At 41.9% G+C, this 20788-nt stretch overlaps 1 protein-coding gene across 5 annotated transcripts in view; it reads right to left on the bottom strand.

Annotated features, from left to right (window-relative positions):
- The window catches only part of gria4b (glutamate receptor, ionotropic, AMPA 4b), a 109094-nt gene that overhangs the window by 3673 nt on the left and 84633 nt on the right, over positions 1 to 20788 (bottom strand). Inside the window, exons 12-15 of one of the 5 annotated variants that reach the window (XR_012590433.1) lie at positions 10443 to 10641; positions 8871 to 9118; positions 3330 to 3444; positions 1125 to 1517 (exon numbers count right to left, since the gene is read on the bottom strand). Coding sequence is in view for 3 of the 5 variants with exons in the window: in XM_074611897.1 (XP_074467998.1) it covers positions 1380 to 1517; positions 3330 to 3444; positions 8871 to 9118; positions 10443 to 10641 (700 nt within the window). In the remaining 2 variants the exon portion in view is untranslated. Of the gene's footprint in view, positions 1 to 1124; positions 1518 to 3329; positions 3445 to 4651; positions 4767 to 8870; positions 9119 to 10442; positions 10642 to 19150; positions 19685 to 20788 lie in introns of those variants that run through there. The other 4 variants (XR_012590432.1, XM_074611897.1, XM_074611896.1 and 1 more) reach the window with 4 other exon arrangements.

Below are 20788 nucleotides of genomic sequence, written 5' to 3'. Positions count from 1 at the left end.
AATGAAACAACAACGTAACTAAATGACATAACAAAACAACGTAACAAAACAACAACGTAACAAAACGACGTAACAAAACATTGTCACGAATCAACATAAAATAAAAACATAACGTAAAAACGTAACATAATAACGTTGCGCAATAACGTCGCGCAACAACGTCGCGTAACAATGTCGCGTAACAATGTCGCGTAACAATGTCGCGTAAACGTAGCTTAACAACATAGCAAAATCACTAAAGTTAGGTTTAGGAAATAACTACATGTTTGGGCTTAAAACTACTATGTTTGTACAGTGAAAATGGCACTGAACGTTCACTCTGACCGAATGCAAAAACGATACGTTGAAAAACATTCAACGTATCCCTGGTTTGCAGAAACGTCCAATGCCAACATTCTTTCCTGGCGACTGGGCCAGGAGCTTGAGAGGTTCAGACACTAGATGAACGAATGTACTGCAGTTTGATGAAATGTCCTCACAAGTGTAGACGTGTGTGTACAAGTAAGACATTGGTCCTCATTTAACATGCCTTTCCTACCTGTTAACAAGAGTGCAGCGGAAAAGCAGGTCTGAACAGTAACACTTTCAAATTTAAATGCCCTGTGTTAACTTTAAAAATGTATTCTAAGACTGTTCCTATCATTTATATGCCAATTAAGCTACCTAATCTTACTTAATTCGTATAAACTTTTCACTCACATTTTATTATCATTATCAGATTTTGATAAGGGTGATCAATCATGGCATTTATCGTGTATTTTCAACATTATTGAATTCTTATGAGCACCAGATATGATTATCATCTTCCCACCGAGTTCAGAATGAGTAATATATTTCTTGATTTTTGCCAGGAAAATGGGTCATACGGTATGCTCGCTTGATAAATGAGGGCCAACGTCTGCAGCCACACAAGCTGCGAAGCAGTAGAGGCGACGTCATGTCTGATGATGACTCATCGCTTCCTGTCACATTGAGAAGAAAAAGCTCGAACGCAGACCAGGACGTCACATGACCACACGGTGAGCAGATAGGACAGAGAAGTGGGAAGCATTTTTGCCACTGGTCACGACAGTCACTCAGCATGGCAAAGCTAGCACGGGGATACGATCACAGGTTTCACTTACAGTCTCTGTGCAGGGAGCTATTGAGGGGGGGAGCAAAGGCTTTAGGTAGACCTTCTACGGAAACCCCAACTACATCTTATCAGCTTCCCCATCGCTGCCATACGCATTGAAAACCTCGCTATACTCGGCTAAGTTGGGGATGCTTGGGCTGTGCCTCGGACTCTGGCTAGGCTCGGGGCTATGGTGGGGGCTGCAGTGCTCGTGGGGATGGTGGTAATGGGAGTGTTGGGACTGGGATTGGGACTGGTCCTCCACCTTCATTCTCTTGGCCTCGTTGCGCGACTTGTAGCAGAATTCGATGAGGGCCACCAGCATGGCCAGGCCCAGGCCCCCGACGAGGATGTAGAAGACCCCCGCCACGTTGCTCAGACTGAGGGCCTGGGACGACTTGTCCTGTAGCCGGCGGCGGTGGGGAGAGGAACAAACACAGACGTCAGCGATAGCTTTAGCAGAAGCAGCAAAAGGTGCACACAAACACTCAACATTTATACACAAGACAATGTGGAAACACTTCAATTTCACATTATGCACTCACACTCACAACACTACTCTACCTCTGTCCTCTTAGTCTACTGTTGCACAGCCATATGTAGCCATGCTAGCAAAAGTAATCTCCTAATCCTGCCTACAATATTTTAGAAAGCATTATAGAGAAATCAGTTAGCTCTGCCTTAAAGGATCAGTTCACCTAAAGTACAAAAAAAGCTCACTTATTCCCAGTGGTGCCAGACCAACCCGGTCTCATGGGAAGGCGTATAAATAGCACGGTATTTTAAGTACTTTCCGCGTGTCTCTACGGACCAGCCAAAATACTTGGCAGGTGATTGGATGAACCATCTGTCAATCAAACTCTTGCCGAAGCCAGTCGGGAGAAGAGCGAAAAACATCTTTTCCATCGAGAAAAGGCTTCAGTGCCGTTCTTTGCTCTTCTTTCAATGAAGTAATACTCTCCAGTTCTGATGTAACTGATGCTATTGCAGCTATGCTAACCTCTTCAGGAGCTGCCATTGTTGTTTATAACGAACATTCACCTCTCTATGACGCCTCACACAGACCAAAGCCACGCCTGTAGCTGCCAGTAGCTCCTCACAGGGTGCTTATTGGTACGTGTACTGGCTGGCCAGACACAAACACATTACTACAAGCCTGACGAGATGGATTTACGTGTGATATGTGATCCCGCGATTCTCGCATGATCTCGTGAAGAGAAAGATGTTCGAAATGGGCTGTGTCAGGGTGCGATCTAGGGCCCCCGTTTTGGAATATTGACCAAAGATTTTACCGCGTTTCTCCCACAATCTTTGGCCTCAGACAACCCAAACTCACACAGTGTAAAGGGACCTTAAACGACTTTCTACTGTAGAGATAGTTCCTATGAAAACTGCTGACAGCGCGTTCTGGGGATTATCTAAAGTGACAATGTTCCCCGAAAAGAGATGTTGCCGTTGATATTCAAAAACGCAATTAAAATTATCTGCATGGCTTGAGGTAAATGAGAAAACCTGTTTTTGCAATTTGGATGAACTAGGCCTTTAATTTCCCTCCATACAGTATTGCAACAGCCTGCCTTGTCTGTCAGCTGTGACATTCGCCTTTTAAACCCTTTTATTCAAATGTATGCAGCTGATCTCTCTGAGCTATGACTCTTTGCTCCTCCCTGTCATTTATCTCTCTACGATAGATCACCTATGTCCTTAAAGGGGCATTCAACGTCTTAGCTTAACACAAAAAACACTGCCCGTCATGCTTAGTCTCATTTGCAGTGAGTGTCCTGCACTTACGTATCTGATTAAGAGGACATGATAGATGTGGAAAGTGCATGCTGCTTTATTTAAAATCTCTCCATGCTCCAGTGCATCATCAACATGTCTAGTGTGTGTGCTACTACAGCTGAGGCATCTAGTGTGACATACAGTAACGTCTCAACATGCCCTGGGACCATCTGAGGTGACAACCAATGTGAGTGTGATTCTTCATCTGCAGTGGCAACACGTAGCTTAGCTGCTGTAAAACTGTTAGCGCTGCACCATGCCTTGTTTCTGTCATGCTGTATCCCTTCGGGCTACGCCTTAAATCTCTACCTGCATGTCTGTCACATCTCAGAGCATTATGTGCGTCACATCAGCCAGCCTGCTGTAATAACAGAACAGTACTGCCAGCGTTATAAAAGTGTGCATAGAGGCTCCCCGGCTGGTGGAGACTGACCTTACTTCCCGAGTCCTTGGGTCCACACTCCCCTTTATCGTACCACCATTTGTTTTTCAGTTTGTCTAAGACTCCTGCTTCACTCAGTTTCAATACGGCAAGGTTTACAGGCGTTCTTCAAATCACGGGGGGGACGGGGGAAAGGATGGGGTGGGGAAAATAACATAAATAACATCATAGGACATGTTATTTTATGTTATTCAATCAGAAGAAGCCCAACAAGAGCAGGCCAGTACTCTTCACAAAGTGACGAAGCCGGGAAGGGGCCCCACTTGTGCTACATGTCTCTTTGCTCATTGGTCGAGATTTGCAGGGTCGGGTTTATTGGGAGGTATTAAAGGGAAGGGGCTGAGCTAACAGACATATATTTATACGTGGGGGCCCCGGCTGCATCGCTTTTCTGGAACGGGAGCATACTGCCGGGACCTTTCTTACAACAAGCACAGAGGCTAGTACTGTCAGTCCAAAACTATTGGCTCAGAAAATTTACTTTCTTCTTGGTATGTACGCTTAAACACCCATTATGGGACTACTGTCATATTCTAAGACTCTTTTTAAGTAGGGCTGTCAATCGATTACAATATTTAAATAATCGCATGATTGTCCATAGTTAATCGGGATTAATCGTAAATTAAGTTACATTGTTACGTAACAACGTTCTGACAGCCCTAGTAACAACGTAACATAATAACGTAACGTAACAGCGTAATGTAAAAACAATGTAACTTAATGAAGTAACAACAATGTAACGTAACAACGTAACGTAAAAATGTAACAGCAACATAACTTAACAACAATGTAACATAAGAATGCAACATTGAAATGTAACGCAACAATGTAACGCAACAATGTAACGCAACAATGTAACGCAACAATGTAACGCAACAATGTAATGCAACAATGTAATGTAACAACGTAACATAACGTAACATAACATAAAATCGTAACGTAAAAACGTAAGGATTGATTTTCTAGTTTCATAAGATGCCAGTATCTTCACTCCAGCTAAAAGAAGCTAAAAAGTTGCGTTAGTGCATTAAATAAATGAATGGTGTTAAAATGAATTTGTGTTAACGCGTAATTATCAGGTAAACTTTGACAGCCCTAATTTTAAGCATCAGTTTTACTTTTCCAATCTATCGCTACATACAGCGAATATTTTTGCTCCGACAGTACTCGCTCTCCTCTCAAGATTAAAATCTTCCTACTCACTAGGAAGTCACGGTGGGGGGTCGACCCGGCAGATGCTCCTGTTGCCAACAAAACACATTTCTCGTTTACCCACATCAAGGTCACATGGGCATAGCGACATAGCGGCTAACCTTCTCGCCACCGCCTCCGCTGCCACACTCTCCTTTGTCGTACCACCACTTGTTTTTCAATTTGTCCAACAGGCCTTGCTCATTGAGTTTTAACACGGCCAGGTTAACTGCACTTCTTGAAAACGATAAAACATATTTGGTGAGAGGGGGTGAGTATGCTGTCCAATTTGGGAGGGGAAGGAAGAGAGGGGTGGGGAAGGGGAAAGGGGGGAGTAGCAGTAAGAGAGGGACAAGGGTGGAAAAGTGCGTTAATGCTCTAAACGGTTACATCCCAGGACCAAAACACACACTGAACACAAATCTCCCCCCTTTAATGTGCTGTTTTATGTAAAATAATGTTATATAATATTAATCTTATTTAAGTTAATAATCTAAGCCTGATATATAGGGCCAATATTTATTTTTTATATTACAAAATCTGATGTCAGTTAATATTGTCCACGACTAAAATGGGGCTGATTACGTGTATGTATCCATCTCTGAAACTCTTTCGCCGATATTGTAGCTCGCTAGAGCCTCGAATCACAGTTTGTCATCTCAAATGTATGAGATATCAATTCTGGCACACAGCAAGATGACATTTTAACTTCAGTCTACTACTCTGAGGTGATTTGTGTTAGCCTCCAGTCTTTCCTTTGTTTTGCCTCCAGCTAACACTGTAACATAATCATGATGTGAGCTGTAAAACGGCCTATAGAAAAAACATGTTTCTGCTTTTTTTTTTATTTCCACTAGCAACATTGCTCTTGGGATGGCAATGTCTGGTAATGTAATATTTCAGTCCAAACTTAAATATCTCAACAAATATTAAATGGAAGTTCATGGTTCGGTGATCCCCCGACTTTTAATCTAACGCCAACAGCCGGTCAGATTTTTCTCAATTATCCAGTGAAATATCTCAACATATACCAGACAGATTGGCACTAATTTTGGTGCAGACATTCATGGTTTCATCTGGCCAATACTTTGGTTTAAGACCAAAGTTTGTGTAGTTTTATGTCTTCAGGCCTCAAAAACTATCCAAATGAACCAACCAGAGCAAGGAACATCAGCTGGAAACTCATCGATATAGCCTATTGAATGTAATCTGCGACATACACGTCTTCGCTTTAAAGGATCATAAGACGGAAAGGTTGGGAACTACTGTGCAAATATCCTGAATATATTATGTTATGCATGCAGATATGAAGGTGTCACATGTTTTCCTACCCTAACATAGATAAAAGCATGGCAAACACAATGCTTAATTTAGTAATTAATTTCTCCTTTTTCTGGTCTGATTTAAAACATGAAATATTGGCACAAAATGTTGGCATTGGCGCCGTTGGTCCCAAAATTGTCTGCACCAGCCAACGCGTTGAGAACCAGACACCTCCGAATAATTTGGACCTGCTTTACACATGCATATAGAGTATGTTCGTCAGCCAATTCAAGCTCACAGGATTTCCGAGCATTAAGCTGTTCTGGAAAATCGTGATTGACTTGCATAAAAATGTCTATGAAAAGCCGTTTAAAATAAGAGCGTGTTTTAATTTCATGGGTTCTTTTGAAGGCTGCTGTGACGATGGCGGAGAGATTTGCTTCAGCGTATGTTCTGATCCTTTTAATTTATCTGCATCATTATGAAAAATAAAAACAGTCAGAAATGGGGATGGATCAGAAACACAAAGCGACACAGCTGATATTCCAGTTTTAGCTGATGATGTTTTGTGGAGCCATGTGAAGTAACAGCCCTGAACAACAACGCTGCCCGATCTCGATGGTGCTGGTGTGTTCCCTCGCTGGTATCCGGACAAGTGACTGGCAGAAGATGATAATCCCCAAAAAGAACAAGATGGAGGCCTGGAGGGAAGGGGGACTACCGAGATCTGTCAGGGACTCTTCCTGGTCAAAGCAGTGGCTGAAAATTGGCACCAGCTTGGCTGCAAAACATACCAGTAGCTGCTCTGCTCTACTTCAGGCTTCATGTGCAGAGGAATTTACAGAAAACAACTGTTTGATTTACTGGCTGTGAGGTGTTGGCTGCTTTGGAACAAATTACTTTGTTGGTATTCACACAGAATAAAAAACCTTAAAGGGGACATATCATGAAAAACTCACACAAAAGAAACCGGCCACAGCTTGAGAACAAAGACTGTATATAAGAAATGGACGTAGTCACAGTGACGTCACCCATTGGTTTGTCCACAGACTACGGTTTTGAAGCCTCGAGTTCATCATTTTGGCCATCGCCATCTTGTTTTTTTTGCAACCAGAAGTGACACGAGAGGGTGGAGGCAAGTACAACCGAACGCTGACATTTTTAGGCGACCAAAATGTTACAATAAGCTTTTATGAACTGAAAACACACTGTGAAAGGGTTAAAGTTGTAAGACGAAAACACGGACAACTCCCAGACCGGACAACGCCGTGGTAGCGACCTGTCAATCACAAGGTAGCTATGCCCTAAAGCATCCCCTGCTTTATGGACTATTTGACTCTAAATGGGACCATAATTTACTAAATGAACATCATGCTGTATTGAAGAAGACTTGAAACTGGCAATTGAGACCATAAACTCATGTTAATGTTTACCGAGGTAATAAATCAAGTGAGAAGTAGGTTCATTTTCTCATAGACTTCTATATAATCAGACTTCTTTTAGCAACCAGAGGAGTCGCCCCCTGCTGGATATTAGAAAGAATGCAGATTTAAGGCACTTCAGCATTGGCAAAGCTCAAAATGACCTAGAGTATTAGTCAACTAATCCACTAAGACGGGGCAGCCCTAAGAACAATAATGTTCAGAAACCCAAAATACAAGTACGAACCTGAAAATGAGCATAATATGTCCCCTTTAATGTTTTTAATGTACTCTATCATAACACATGATCAATGACGCTCCACTATTATCTATTTAAACAGTGGAGTTGCTCAGAGCCTTTATAAAGAAATGTGCTCTGACTGGTATTTTCTAACATGTTCTCCACAGGAATAAATGAAAGTGCAAGCAATCATAGAGCTGTACACACACACACATACACACCTGTGAAGTTTTTGCCTTTAGTATATTTATCCATTCCCTTCAGTGAGACCTTGCCGGCGGGTTTTGATCGATGAGTGCGCGGATTGAAAGTGCAACTCCCCACAGTAATGACACTGTATTCTCTGGCAGGTCTGTAAATTCCACTATGTGCGGGAGGCAGTGACAGAGTCTGGCAGAGTTACCCAGGGCTGAGCATTCAAATGGCTCCCAAAACACTATTTCAGTCACTTTAGTTGAAAAGAAAGAACCAGTCAAGCGTGAAGGAAAGCTGAAGTAGCAAATATCTCTACTAATTACATGTATATCCACCTTATTCCTAGCCCTTCCTAGCGAGAATTATGGGCGCAACTTCCGGCAAGTCGTGTCACTGAACCGGAACCGGCGTTTTCCATGGTAACGGTACGCTAATCCTCTCTCCTAGTGTATTAAAAAATCCAGTAAAACATGTGTGAACAAAACCTATTACAGCTCAATCAGGATTTTATGATCATACCTCTGCCTTCTACTATCGAGGGATGAGACGACCTGAAGAAGGGCCCTCAGATGAATATTAAATTAAATTTAGCTTTGTCTGGTTAGTACAGCTGCGAACAGAGCAACAAGTACCAGAGCTCCGCAAGGACATTTTAGAAAAATGCTAATTTAACATTAGTTAAACATCTGTTCAAAATAAAGCAGGATTTGCTAAATTGAAGGCGAATAGAGCTACACCAACTGTCGTTTCCCGGCGGAAGAGAGCAGTCTATGCTCACGACACAACGCAGTTTGAGCTCATGGCACAGCCACAGGTTGGAAAGTATGCTTACTGCTTCTTCCGCTACCTCACCGGAAGTTACGCCCATAATGATTTCTACAGTAACGCCCCCCCAGGAATAAGGTAGATATAAAAATGCAGATTATTATTATTTCTAAATAAGACATTTTCAGTAAGTTTACCAGCATGCCATTCCAACATTTCTGCCCAAACAAGCAAGCACAAAGATTTACCTGATGTGGAGATCTGTGAAGAAAAAAATAATAATCACCCCGACATGCATGCCACAAAACACAGATGACAAAAAAGCCACAAACACCCCACCCTCCCACACCGAGCAAAGTATACGTGGAGACAGATAAAATTACAAAAGGCGGCACACCAGGGAAGGTGGAATACCATAACAACACGTAGAACATATTGTTACACTATTCCACCCACCTTAACTGTGAACCCTTGGGTGTAGCTACTCCGTAGCCTTTGGAGTCCAAGTTTCCTCCCACTTTCATCGTGTCGCACGGCTTGCGTTGTTCTGTGTACTCGTTCATGGTGGACTCCAAGAGGAAGGCGTATTTCCCTTTGGACTTGCGGACGCGCGCCACGCCCTCCGCCGTGGTCTTGGTGAAGACCGTGGGCTCGGCCGACTTCATGTATCCCCACATCTTCTCGTAGACGGCGATTTTTGACCGCTGTGGGGTTTTGAGGGAGGTTGGGGGTTCAAAGGTAGATGAGAGGTGGAGGGAAGAAGGAGACAGCAAATCCACATACAACAACAACAGGTGGAGAAAAGTCTCAGTTCAAAAGTTGGTATGACTCGTTTACTAGTTTTGAAGCGTTTAAGGGGATAGTTTGGGTGTTTTGAAGTGGGGTTGTATGAGGTACTTATCCATAGTCAGTGTACTACCTACAGTAGGTGACGGTCAGCACGCCACCAGTTTTACACGATTGGTTGACCGAGTGTTGGAGTTTCCTCATTGGGAACAGTCCTTTATGCAAATGAGCCCGTCCAGCTCGACGCGTCCGGCTCATGAAACTTGGACCAAGCTGTCAAACTAGGCGAATCTAGTTCTAAAATGAAACCAGACTCAGCAGCAGCAACGCCTATTTCTCTCTTACGATGCTTTCAGAGGTAGATTTTGGTGGATTGTTTAGACGGAATAACAGAAAATTTATGAGCAGGCCACAATGTTGTTTCCTGTTTGAAACAGCGAGCAGAAAACCAGGGACCAATCACGTGCATTCCACGTCACCGCTTGAACGTCCAGTTGAGCGGAACAGCGCGTCTCCTAGTGTCCTCGGCGGACCTGGTGGACATGTACAGCTGGATTTAACATTATAGACATGACCAGTGACTATTTGTGTAACAATTTAGCCACAAATTCACAAACTAACCGTAGACATTACTTTGCTCCAATGCTGGTACTTCTGTCTGTTTCTCCAAACTTCATCTACTGTAGATAATACACTGACTATGGAGAAGTACCTCATACAACCCACCTCAAAACACCCTAACTATCACTTTAAAGTAGAATTTTGTGCTACTAGTACTTTAATAATAATAATAATAATATCGTACTACATCTATCTGACAGCTTGAGTTACTTTTCAGATGGTTTTATTTCTTTAATAATCTCTTTTTTATTTTTCAATTATTCACTCTAATATAACTGTAACTGTTCTCTAATCTCTAAGCTTGTTTCTGTGTGAATTTCCCCTCAGGGATCAATAAAGTTTTATCTAATCTTATCCTCTTACATCCACCCAGACCTCCTCCGCACAACTTGCGTGTGGTACAAAAATGTGCTTCACTTTGGAAAACCTTTGAGCATCATCAGGGGGCAGCGAGTACGTTTCCTCCTAAATGTATTTAACCAAACGAGTTAGGACAACATAATTGTAATTTCTAGGACACAGGGTTGCCATGGAAACCAGCTAAGCTCCTTTATGATCCTGCAAAGAGAACTGCATGGGTGTCTGAGAGTAAACCCATTGACCCCAGTAGCACCAGCTCACCCTGAAGAACTCTTTGGTGGAGCCGGAGTCCAGAGTGCCGTAGGCGATGTCCGTCTGCTTGGCCAGATCCTCGGCGCTCTCGATGGGGGAAACCATCCTCTCCACTGTGAGGAAGGCGGCCAGGTTAGCCGTGTAGGACGAGATGATGATGAGGGTGAAGAACCACCACACTCCTCCGACGATTCGACCCGATAGCGATCTTGGAGAGGAGGGGGAGGTGGACGGATATTGCGGGTACAGGATGGACAAGATAGAAAAAATAAGAAAAGGAAGGAACAAAAAGGAGGGGATTGCAAGAAAGTAGTGCCAGAAAAAATGATTATTGGAGTGGTAAAAATAAGGGTAAGGAGGAGGAGAGGATAGAAAGACAGAAAACAGACAGTTAGTTTTGGTAAATACAGTGAAATAGCAGTTTATAGGTAATGAAATATGACTGAAGCATGGAGAGACCAAAAATGCAGCTGTGCCACCACACGGTGGAGCTCTGACAACACTCAAACCTCCCAGAGCTGTATTTAGCCCTCATTAGAGCCTCATAAAATCATCCCACATGCTTGTGTTGACCAGCTTCGATAAAGAATAGATTGGCTACTCTTGTCCCTTCTCTTCCCCCCCCTCTTTATTGGTGAGATGAAAAGAGCTGCAGGTCCCCCGGCCGGCGTGGCGGCGACGGCGGTGCTGCTCTTTTCTTGTTTGTTCGCTCGGGGGAGACAGATAGCCCGTTGCTCAGGAGCAGCAGAAGGTCGTGAGGAGAATCTTAAACCATAAATGCTGCATTGAGGAGAACAAACAAGATCTCCCCTCGGTGCAAATCAAACAGCGGAGGATACAAAACCCTCAGGCCTCCTTGTCAGATAGAGAGAGAGAGAGATGAGGAGGGGAGAGGCATCTGCAACAGTCAGGGGGTTTCTTGGCTGGTTTTTCAAACTGTGTCTTATTGCACATCTGGCCATATTCCAGTGTTCCCAATACAAACAGGAAGCCTGTATGTCCTGTAATCTCCATGCATGTTATAATAAGCCTGTTTTAACATTTAATAGCGAAGCTTGACTATCTGGAATTAACATGACAGATATCCACAACTGCATTTAGACGTTATTGTCTCCGGACACACTTTATAAACCCATACAGCTGCAGTGCAGCGCCATCGTATGTTTGAATAGCATCCGCCTCCCGTCACGTCCGGCTCCCTTCTGACGTAACTACAGATATCTGCAACGTCATTTCACCTATAGTCAAAGCTCTAATTCAAGATATCTGTAGTTACATTTTGACTATCCGTAACTCCAGTTAGAGATATCTACAACGTCATTATGACTAGTCACAATTCAATTTTAGTTATCTAAAAAAGACAATGTAGATATCATATATAATTGAGGGGAGTTTTTTGTTTAAGAAAAATAACATTATTCACAGATATTTAACATACTGTAGAGCATTTTCACTTTCTCCCACCCGCCCACTGCCTAGACAAAATAACATATAATAACATATCTACACAGGGAATGATGGTTCAAAATTGAGTAGTGAGATAAAAAAAAAAGTATTTTAAATAACAAAAAAAATAAATAAATAAAAATAAATAAATACAAAATAAAATAAAAATAAATAAATAAAAAATACAAAAAAGCCAGCAAACAAAAAAATTATAAAAATAAAACATGCATTCAGTTGTTGTTGTTGTTGTTTTGTTTTTTTACAGTTATTTAACATTTTGCATAGGAAAAGATAGCTATACAAACTTTGAAATATAAATTTGTGGATGTTCAAGTATATAGGCTTATTTGAGGGAAATTAAAGATACCTTGAACTGGAATTACGACTAGCCATAATTGAGTTGCAGATATCTGCAACTGAATTGCGGTTATTCATAATGACAAAACCCCATACACATGAATGACAAAAGTAGTTTGATTCGTATAGTCAGAATGTAATTACGAATATCTTGAATTAGAGTTATGACGAGGCAAAATGACGTTGCAGATATCTCTAATGAATATCCTGTCTAGCTATTAAATGTTAAAGCGGCTTGCCATATGCATGTGTTTACAAAAAAGGACAGTAGGTAGCGTCCTTTCTCTCAATTGAAATCCACATAAATGCTATGATCACTAAAGAACCTTTTCCCTTGAACAAATATGTCACTCTAACCACAGAACTGGTGAGGAAACCTCTGTTTTCTCGCTCTGTGCCGATGAAAGTGCCTGTAGCGGCTCAGGCGACGTCCAATAGAGAAAGTGCTGCAGTCGAGCATGTCTCCTCCACACACACACAGGAAGCTTCGCCCATGAAATAGACTTACTTGACGTATTAGCTCTGGATTTGAATACAAATGACTTCCCTCTCTTTTTCTCCCCACACTCCATTTTTCTTACCCCTCGAGACGATTTGTGGCTTTTGAGCGCAGAGAATTAGAGCTGTAAAATAATGAGTAAAAGGGGTGACGGCTTGATGAGATACTGCTGCTTTAGTTCCGTTTCCTACCTGCTAAAAAATCCCTTCATTCTCCCTATCACACCGGCTACATCTTTCTCGCTTTGCAGTGGATTGTGGGAGTGTAATAATGTGACAAGAGGAGGAGTGCCATCCCCTCAGTGCTGTGTTTGATCCACAGTGACACAGTGATGGGCCTGCAGTAAACAGAGGGGATGATGGGGGAGTTTGGGTCATTTTCTGTGTTTTCTCTATTCACCTTGAATTAATGATGACAATGCCAAACGGATTCTACATCATATATATGATGATAACAATATGGTGGGGTCAATCATGAGACTTTTATCCATCTATTAGCTACACAAGCTTATCCTTGAGGGTCATGAGAAGAGCGAATCCCAGCTGACATTGAGCGAGAGATGGGGTACACCCTGGACAGGTCGCCAGTCAATCACAGGGCCGACACATAGTGACGACAGGAAGGTGTATAAATAGCACAATATTACACGGACAGGCAGCATTTGCGTGCCGCTTTTCGCGTACCATTTGTACGCCATGCTACAAAACTACAGTAACGTCATGCAGTTAGGTTTCGGTAACAAAACCACTTAGTTAGGTTTAGGGTTAAAAACGTCATGGTTGGGTCGGCTAGCACTAGCTGAAACAGCTGTGGACGGGAGCATCAAAAAAACTTATTTTAGCCACCTAAAAACATCAATATTAGTTCAAGTGTGCGCTATATTTTGAATATTTTCACTGCTTTACCTCGCTGTCAGATAGCCCTGTATGACGGGTAACTGAAGCTGTCTTCACCAGACCAGACTCCATTCACAAAAACAGTAATTTTAGCTCGATCTGTTGGTTTGTGTAATTGTGGGCTTAAAATAAGCACGCAAACTAACTAAAAACATGTGCATCACTAAAAATTGTGAAAAACATCACTAACGTAACTTACAAAATAAAATAATATAAAATAAAAACAAAATAAAACAATAATAATCTACAGAAAGAGAAAAGGTTTGTAAGTACAACAGATGTAAGCAATCTTATAATTTACACTCTTGTTATATATTGTAGAATACATATTTTACTTGTTATTTCCATATCTATTGTTGTTATATTGTAGTTCAGTGCACATATTTTTACATACGTATGGGAGCAATGAAACCCAATATCCCCCCTGATCCTGATTCAGACGTTGATGTCAGCGTTATGTTTTCAGCTCTGAGGGTTATGATGAATCATTTTTCATTTCTAGTAAGACATGTGTCTTTATTCGAGTGTGGTCATTACAAGTGTTTTTGTGCAATCTGCAAAAGAAAAAATAAATCGAAAACTGTTTCACTGCAGTTTGGATGTTGTGAGAAACGTTGTGGGGAGAGAACTTGACTGTAATGATGTACGAGTTCAGTTTTCCCACGAGTGGAAGAAACCAGACGGGGGAGGTATTAGAAAGAAATAAAGTGGAAACAAAACAGAAATTGGCTCCACTGTTGAGGGACTGGGATTCATCGCAGCAGTCCAGGACGCCTCGGGGTATAAAGAATACTAAACGTACAAAAAAAGAGAGAATAATTTCACCAATTATACAGCAATTAGTCAGCACTTTTCCCCTACTGGTTATTAAGATAAATTAATTTGTATTTAAGGAGAGATCTGAAGAGGCTGGCATGGTCTACATGTTGGCGTTTCTACACTCATCTGCAACAATTTATCAATTGAATCTATTAATTTACCTCACAAAGCAAGGAACTTTCCTTTTTTTTACCAAGACCTCCATGATAATACAGTTTACTTACAATTTAATCATCTTCCTTAGCTTCTTACCTTCAAAAGAGACCAATTATATGCATATAAGCTTTATGGTTGAGGAGACCTGATTCATTTTGGGTTATTTTAGGTGTTTTTAAACTAAATTATACAAGTTTTTAAGAGGTTAAATGAAAATTCAAAGATTAAAAGAAACACTGATGCAAAATAAATCTCATCTCAGGATTAAATACGATATGGTTCACATAAGTAACAGTGACCGGTCTTCCCCACTTCCCTCCTTTATTTCCTTTGATGTGAAATAAAAAGCTGCTGTCAGAGATGATTTGGTGCAGAGTGTGTGTGGTTTTCTACAGGATTTAAAGGGAAGTTTGTGGGACAGAGAGAAAGAAGAGAAAGAAAACACAGCAACATGAAGAGGAGGAGGTGATGAAGAGAGAGACGTGGAGAGCTCTGACCTTGAGCAGAGAGCCTTAATAAATGAGGAGATGTGTTACCTGGGGCCAGACTACACGATTGGACTTTCATAGCAGACAAAATGTCACTCCAGATCCCTCCTCACCTCAGCTGCAGCCCTGATGTAATATTTACACACTGCGTATCACTGTCAAATAACAACCAGCACAAACAAATAAAGGCACGGTCGTGAATACAAGTTAGGTACAAATCAAAGGATTTAGCTTTACTGTAGTAAAACTAATAACAGTCATTCAACACTGCTCCTCTTTTATCAAAACAATACTGATTTCTTTCACATATTATTACCTCCACCAAGGTAAAAAGCCTAGGAAGGAGGTTATGTTTTCATGAAACCTTTTGGAGGGGTGGGGTGTGGCACAATGAACAATTCATGATATGGCTTTGGGAATTTTTCTTTAATTAACATTAACACCACAGGCCACCACAGTGACGTACATGAAAACCTGCCTTGGCGGAGGTCTGCGCTCTCCGAGTGCACTTCTAGTTCCCACTTTCTTTCCATGTCTTTCCATCGCTGCTAAACTACAGACAGCAAAACTCAACTCTTCCTGCTGATTTTTCACATTAAAAGACTCGCTGAATAAGATAAGATAGGATATTCCTTTATTAGTCCCACAGTGGGGAAATTTGAACACGGGGGGGATTATGCTCTTTGAGCTGCTGTAAAATCGTTTAATGTGAAATTTATGAAGTGTTGAGTTCATTAACTGCAGACTGGAAGCAACGGGAAATAATTTGTGAGTGAAAACTGTTTTTCTGTTACAAGACATGACTATTGTTGTTGACGTGGAAGAAGTTTTGAGCAAATTAAAGGTGTAAGTTTTTAAATGTATAAATGTTTTTTTATCGTTGCTAATGTGTTTTTTTGTTGCCAATGTGTGAACAGGTTGTAACCTAACCTAAATAATGAGACCTTCCGCAACTTTGTGGGTTTCCTCCATCATCTTTCTGGGAACATCCAACGGATGTGACGTCATGCGTGCTCGTGAGTGCCTTTATTTTCAACTCCGCTACAGGGTGCAAACAGTGTGCAACCGTAGCTAACGTTTGGTTAGAAATGGAGTCCTCCATTGACTTTGACTCTGGTTAAATAAAGATAAAATAAAACAAAAAAATTGCTATTGAACATTATGTTTATTTTTTTAAACTGTTCTTTGCTCTTTTCCTGTGTTTTGTTTTACCTGTAAAATGGTTTAAATGAAGCACAATTTAGCTCACACAACCTCATAGACCTGCACTCATTGGGGCACTCAATGTGGTCACAAGCTAAAAAACAGATTGAACCGCGGCTCCACAAACAAGAGTTTCAATGGCAACTGGGGATGTTTGTTTTTTGATGAAAGCTACTTAATTAGCCCTGACATCAAAGCAGGAGACAGTAAATTGGCTCTCGACTGTACATACAGATGCAATCAGAGCCTCGAGCGATGCCCGTAATTTGCAAGAACAGTGCGATAAATCGTCCGAGTGTGAAGGACGACGAAGAACTGCTGACATCAGCAATAAGTGATGCAGGAGAGCGGCGGTGGCGTGTCAGCTGGATATCAAAGCTAATTGGCGTTGAATTAATAGAATAATGGGAATCGTGCAGATAGACCACTTGAAAGTCATTTTTTCTTTTTCAGCCTATATTCACACACAAGTCAAATTAAAAGTTACGCTTCATCTGTTGCCATCAGGAGATTTCGCATCAGCATGCACGCTGCTCGGAGCTAATCAGGACTAATCAAGCCAATCACAGCGTCCTCATTAGCTCGCCAGAGAAGAGGCGACCATGACTCAGCAGAAAAAGATCCGCCATGTGAAACGAGGAGACGGAAGTGACTGAAAACAGACTGGAATGACCTGTCACACCTTCATGTTCATATTGATAGTTTCTGACTTCCTGCAGAGAAAACAGAATAACTTCACTTCTATTCATCAGGGATTTGTAGTCAATTAAAAAGACGATCGTGTCACCGTTTTCATTTAAGCTCCCCTCTCCTCCTGTTACCACGGAGACATTACCATCAGAGACCAGGATATTAATCACTGAGTTAATTATTATGGGCTGCCTTGAGGGAGCAGGAGGGGAGTATTAACCCTTATTAAGAGAGAAGGAGGGGGAGATGTTCACTACTATTTCAACCTCTGCTGTTCCTGTTGGAGCTGTGTCATGAAATGAGTCAAATGTTGAGCAGATAATCCAGCTCTGGAGGCTTCTTCTGCCCAGTGGCTAGTCGTTTTCTACCGTAGCTGTTGACTAATAAGCTGTAGCTGCGTTATCTGTGTCCTGGATGAAACCTAAACCTACCCAAACCTGCTACCCTAAACTGTTTCATGCAACAAATACTGTAAACAATGCATACAGCTCATGAAGTTCTTCTTCCTTTTGTAGCCTCCCAAAAGTGTCAGCATGCAGACCGAGTTTCCACCGTCCAGCCAGCTCGTGACTGCAACACACGAGTGAGCACTGCGGCCCTCGGCCCCAAAATTCGTCCCATTCACCTCTGCCCTTGTCACTCCCACCGCGCCGTCTAATCTCCCCCGTGTGAGGGGGGATTTGCATGTTGCCCTGTCAGGCTAAACTGGAGTGGAAGCGCTCCGGAGCTCTGGGGCTCTGGGGCTCGGTGCTGATGGATTGGGAGAGGCCCGTGGGATTAGCAGTGACAGGGTAAGGGGGGGGGGGAATGCAGCGGCCAGAGACACAGAGACGTTTGAAATGTAGACTTTTCATTCTGAAGCCGACATTGTTGTGCTGCTCTAAAGTCCTTATCTGCAGTACACAGGCGAAGATGTGGCGGGCGGAGGGTGGTTATGGTGGTGGTGGTGGTGGTGGGTGGGTGGTCTGCACACATGTGAACAAAGCAAGTGTACTCCTTAAATAAAGTGTGCTTAGGCCCACTACAGTCTCCTCTAAAGGTTGCTTACGTGAGGCTATAATGTACCTCGGGATCCTCCGTCTTGTGTTCTCCTCTGGTGTGGGGGGAAGCTGAAAGATACAGGCTGGTTTGGTCCACCTTTCATCTCCTAAAATCTTACCAACTCTATTACAGATCCATACCATAAGGGCTTAAAGGGATAGTTTGGGTGTTTTGTAGTGGGGTTGTATGAGGTACCACTCCGTAGTCAGTGTATTACCTACAGTAGATGGCGGTCGGCACACCTCCAGTTTGGAGAGACAGACCAGCACAGGAGCAAAGCAATGTACTGCTGAGCTAGCACACTGACTATGGATAAGTACCTCGCTTCAAAACACCCGAAATATCCCTTTAAAGCAGATAAAAGACATATCATATGAAAGACTTAAAAATAACTATATATGGGAGTCAATTAAAATAACCCAAACAATCCATCTGCTGGAACTTTAAGCTTGACAAAGCAGCTAAGAAAAGGCTTTACAGGAAATGGGAAACTATTAAGAATTACAGGCTTTACCAGGTTTGACCATGACAGTGGACGTCAGCAGTGTGTGATGACGGACAGGAAGCCTGATCTTTGATTGAAAAACAAAGACGACCAGCCCTTAAAGGCTGGAGAGGAACACAGCCAAGACAAGAGCTCCAATTTCTCCACCCTTGCACCAAAGTACGCCTCGCTCACTAGACGCCAGCCTGCTGGTCTGAAGCCCATAAGGGTTGCTGGGATTTGAGTCTCGTAATTTGGACAAAGGGAAGAGAAGTCACAAACACGGTGGAAGACAACACCTTGTTCTTAATGAATCATATACTATATGGAGCAGACAGCAGCTCTACACAACCAACGCGGTCGCTCGTTCACAACCGCTGAAGCTGACAGACGCAGAGACAAACTAATTCCCTTACAAGCAGACAACACAGTGTGTATGCAAGTCAGACAGTGAAGAACAATATGGCTGCAGAAGAGAGAGAGAGAGAGAGAAGAAATCAATACTAGCATAGACTCTCTCTCTCTCTCTGACTCACAAACACATCACATATACAACCAACAAGTGTGATACCACGCACAGGTATACACACAGCATGAGCAGCAGACACTGTAGTGCAACACAAGCACAGTACTTAATACCTTTATATTATGATTTTCAACTACAGTTCCCATGCAACTTACCACTCATATACAGCAGGTTATATGCATTAACTTATTTAAATAATATAAGTAGGCTGCTATTGGTAAGATGACGTACATTGTGGCAGATGAAAACCTCATCTCCACAATGTTGAGTCAATAAAAGAAAAACTAAGAGAATAGTTTGTAGTGTAATTAGTTGAAGTTTAAAGGAATAGTTCAGCTTCTTGGAAAATATGCTTCTTTATCACATCTGTTTGTTAAAGGCAGGGTTGACGATGTTCTCCAGTATACACTATTTGTTATATTGGTTGAAATGGTCTTTACACCCCGACAGCGATCCATTACTGATGAGCTCTGAAAAACGTCCGGAAAAGAGCCGTCATCTGTAGCTGCTGTAATCCTGTAAAAACGTCTACCAATCACTGCCTCGCGGTCCGCTTGGAAAAGAACCAATCAGATGCCTCCCTGCTCGTACTCTACCCTTAGCGTGCACCAGCCTGAACTCAAAGCGCGTCACCGCCGCAAGTTTACTGGAGAATGGAAGAGAAAACTCAGCCAAAACGACAGCATAACGACTGGAAACGGGTGGAAACAGCTAGCCTGACTGAAGTTTAAATAAACGCCAACTGATGTCACCAATTGGTTTGCGGACTACGGTTTTGACGCCTCAGGTTGGCAGTTTGGCTGTTGCCATCTTGTTTTTTTGCAACCAGAAGTGACACGAGAGGGGGGAGCTAAGTACAACCGACTGTGTGGAGCTTGTTGACGTACTGGGTGAACAGATAAATTGTTGTTCCTCAAGATTACATCACGTAACTCAGCATGTACAACATTTCTGTTTGTGTACAGAAGCAAACAAATATACATGTTAATTAAAGAGCTTTTTAGAGTTGTTGGGTGGGCATTTATGTTAACTTTGTACAGAGTTAGGCTAGTTGTTCAGACCTGCTTTCAGTCTTTATGCTAAGCTAATCTAACAGCTCTGCACTTAACACACAGATGATATCGATCTTTCTATCTCGCTCTCAAGAGAGAAAGCAAACAAACGTATTTCCCAAAGCATGAACTATTCTTTGAACCACAATTCCTTTTTTTGTTTTCATCTTTAGGTTCAACCAATACAGAATTAAATAATCCAAAATCTTAAATTAAATCAAATCTTTAAGTAGTTTGACAGTTACTAAATTATGAGGTTTTCACAGCATTAAGGCCTTTACACACCGAGGGCGTGACCAATAAAGGACAAGAATATGAGAAATACTCGCCTATTGAATATGTGCAAACGTGATTGGTTGATGCTTTTATTTGCGGTGAGAAAGCTCAGAAAAATCAACCTTGTTCCGAAAAAAAGTTGCTTTTTAATGTTCTGTGTGAAAGTATTCATGACAAAACAGTTGTGTAAAGGCCTTTAAAGTAATATACTGTACTGCTAAGTAAATAAAATAATATCCAGAGATTAAACTATTACATCATTATGGTGGAAATGTATCATATATAAATCATAATCGTAGTTCAAGTGGATTTAACCTTCAATAAATCAATAAGAAAAGTCACAATGGGAGGATTTTTTAGGTAATTTCCAGCTTGAATGTGAACATCAGTTGTGACTCAAGCTAAGGACACACTACACAGCT

The sequence above is a fragment of the Sebastes fasciatus genome, chromosome 16, assembly GCF_043250625.1.
Source record: "Sebastes fasciatus isolate fSebFas1 chromosome 16, fSebFas1.pri, whole genome shotgun sequence".
In the NCBI taxonomy this organism is placed as follows: Eukaryota; Metazoa; Chordata; class Actinopteri; order Perciformes; family Sebastidae; genus Sebastes; species Sebastes fasciatus.
Note: the sequence above shows the minus strand (reverse complement) of the source record. Positions and strands in the feature narration are given on the sequence as shown.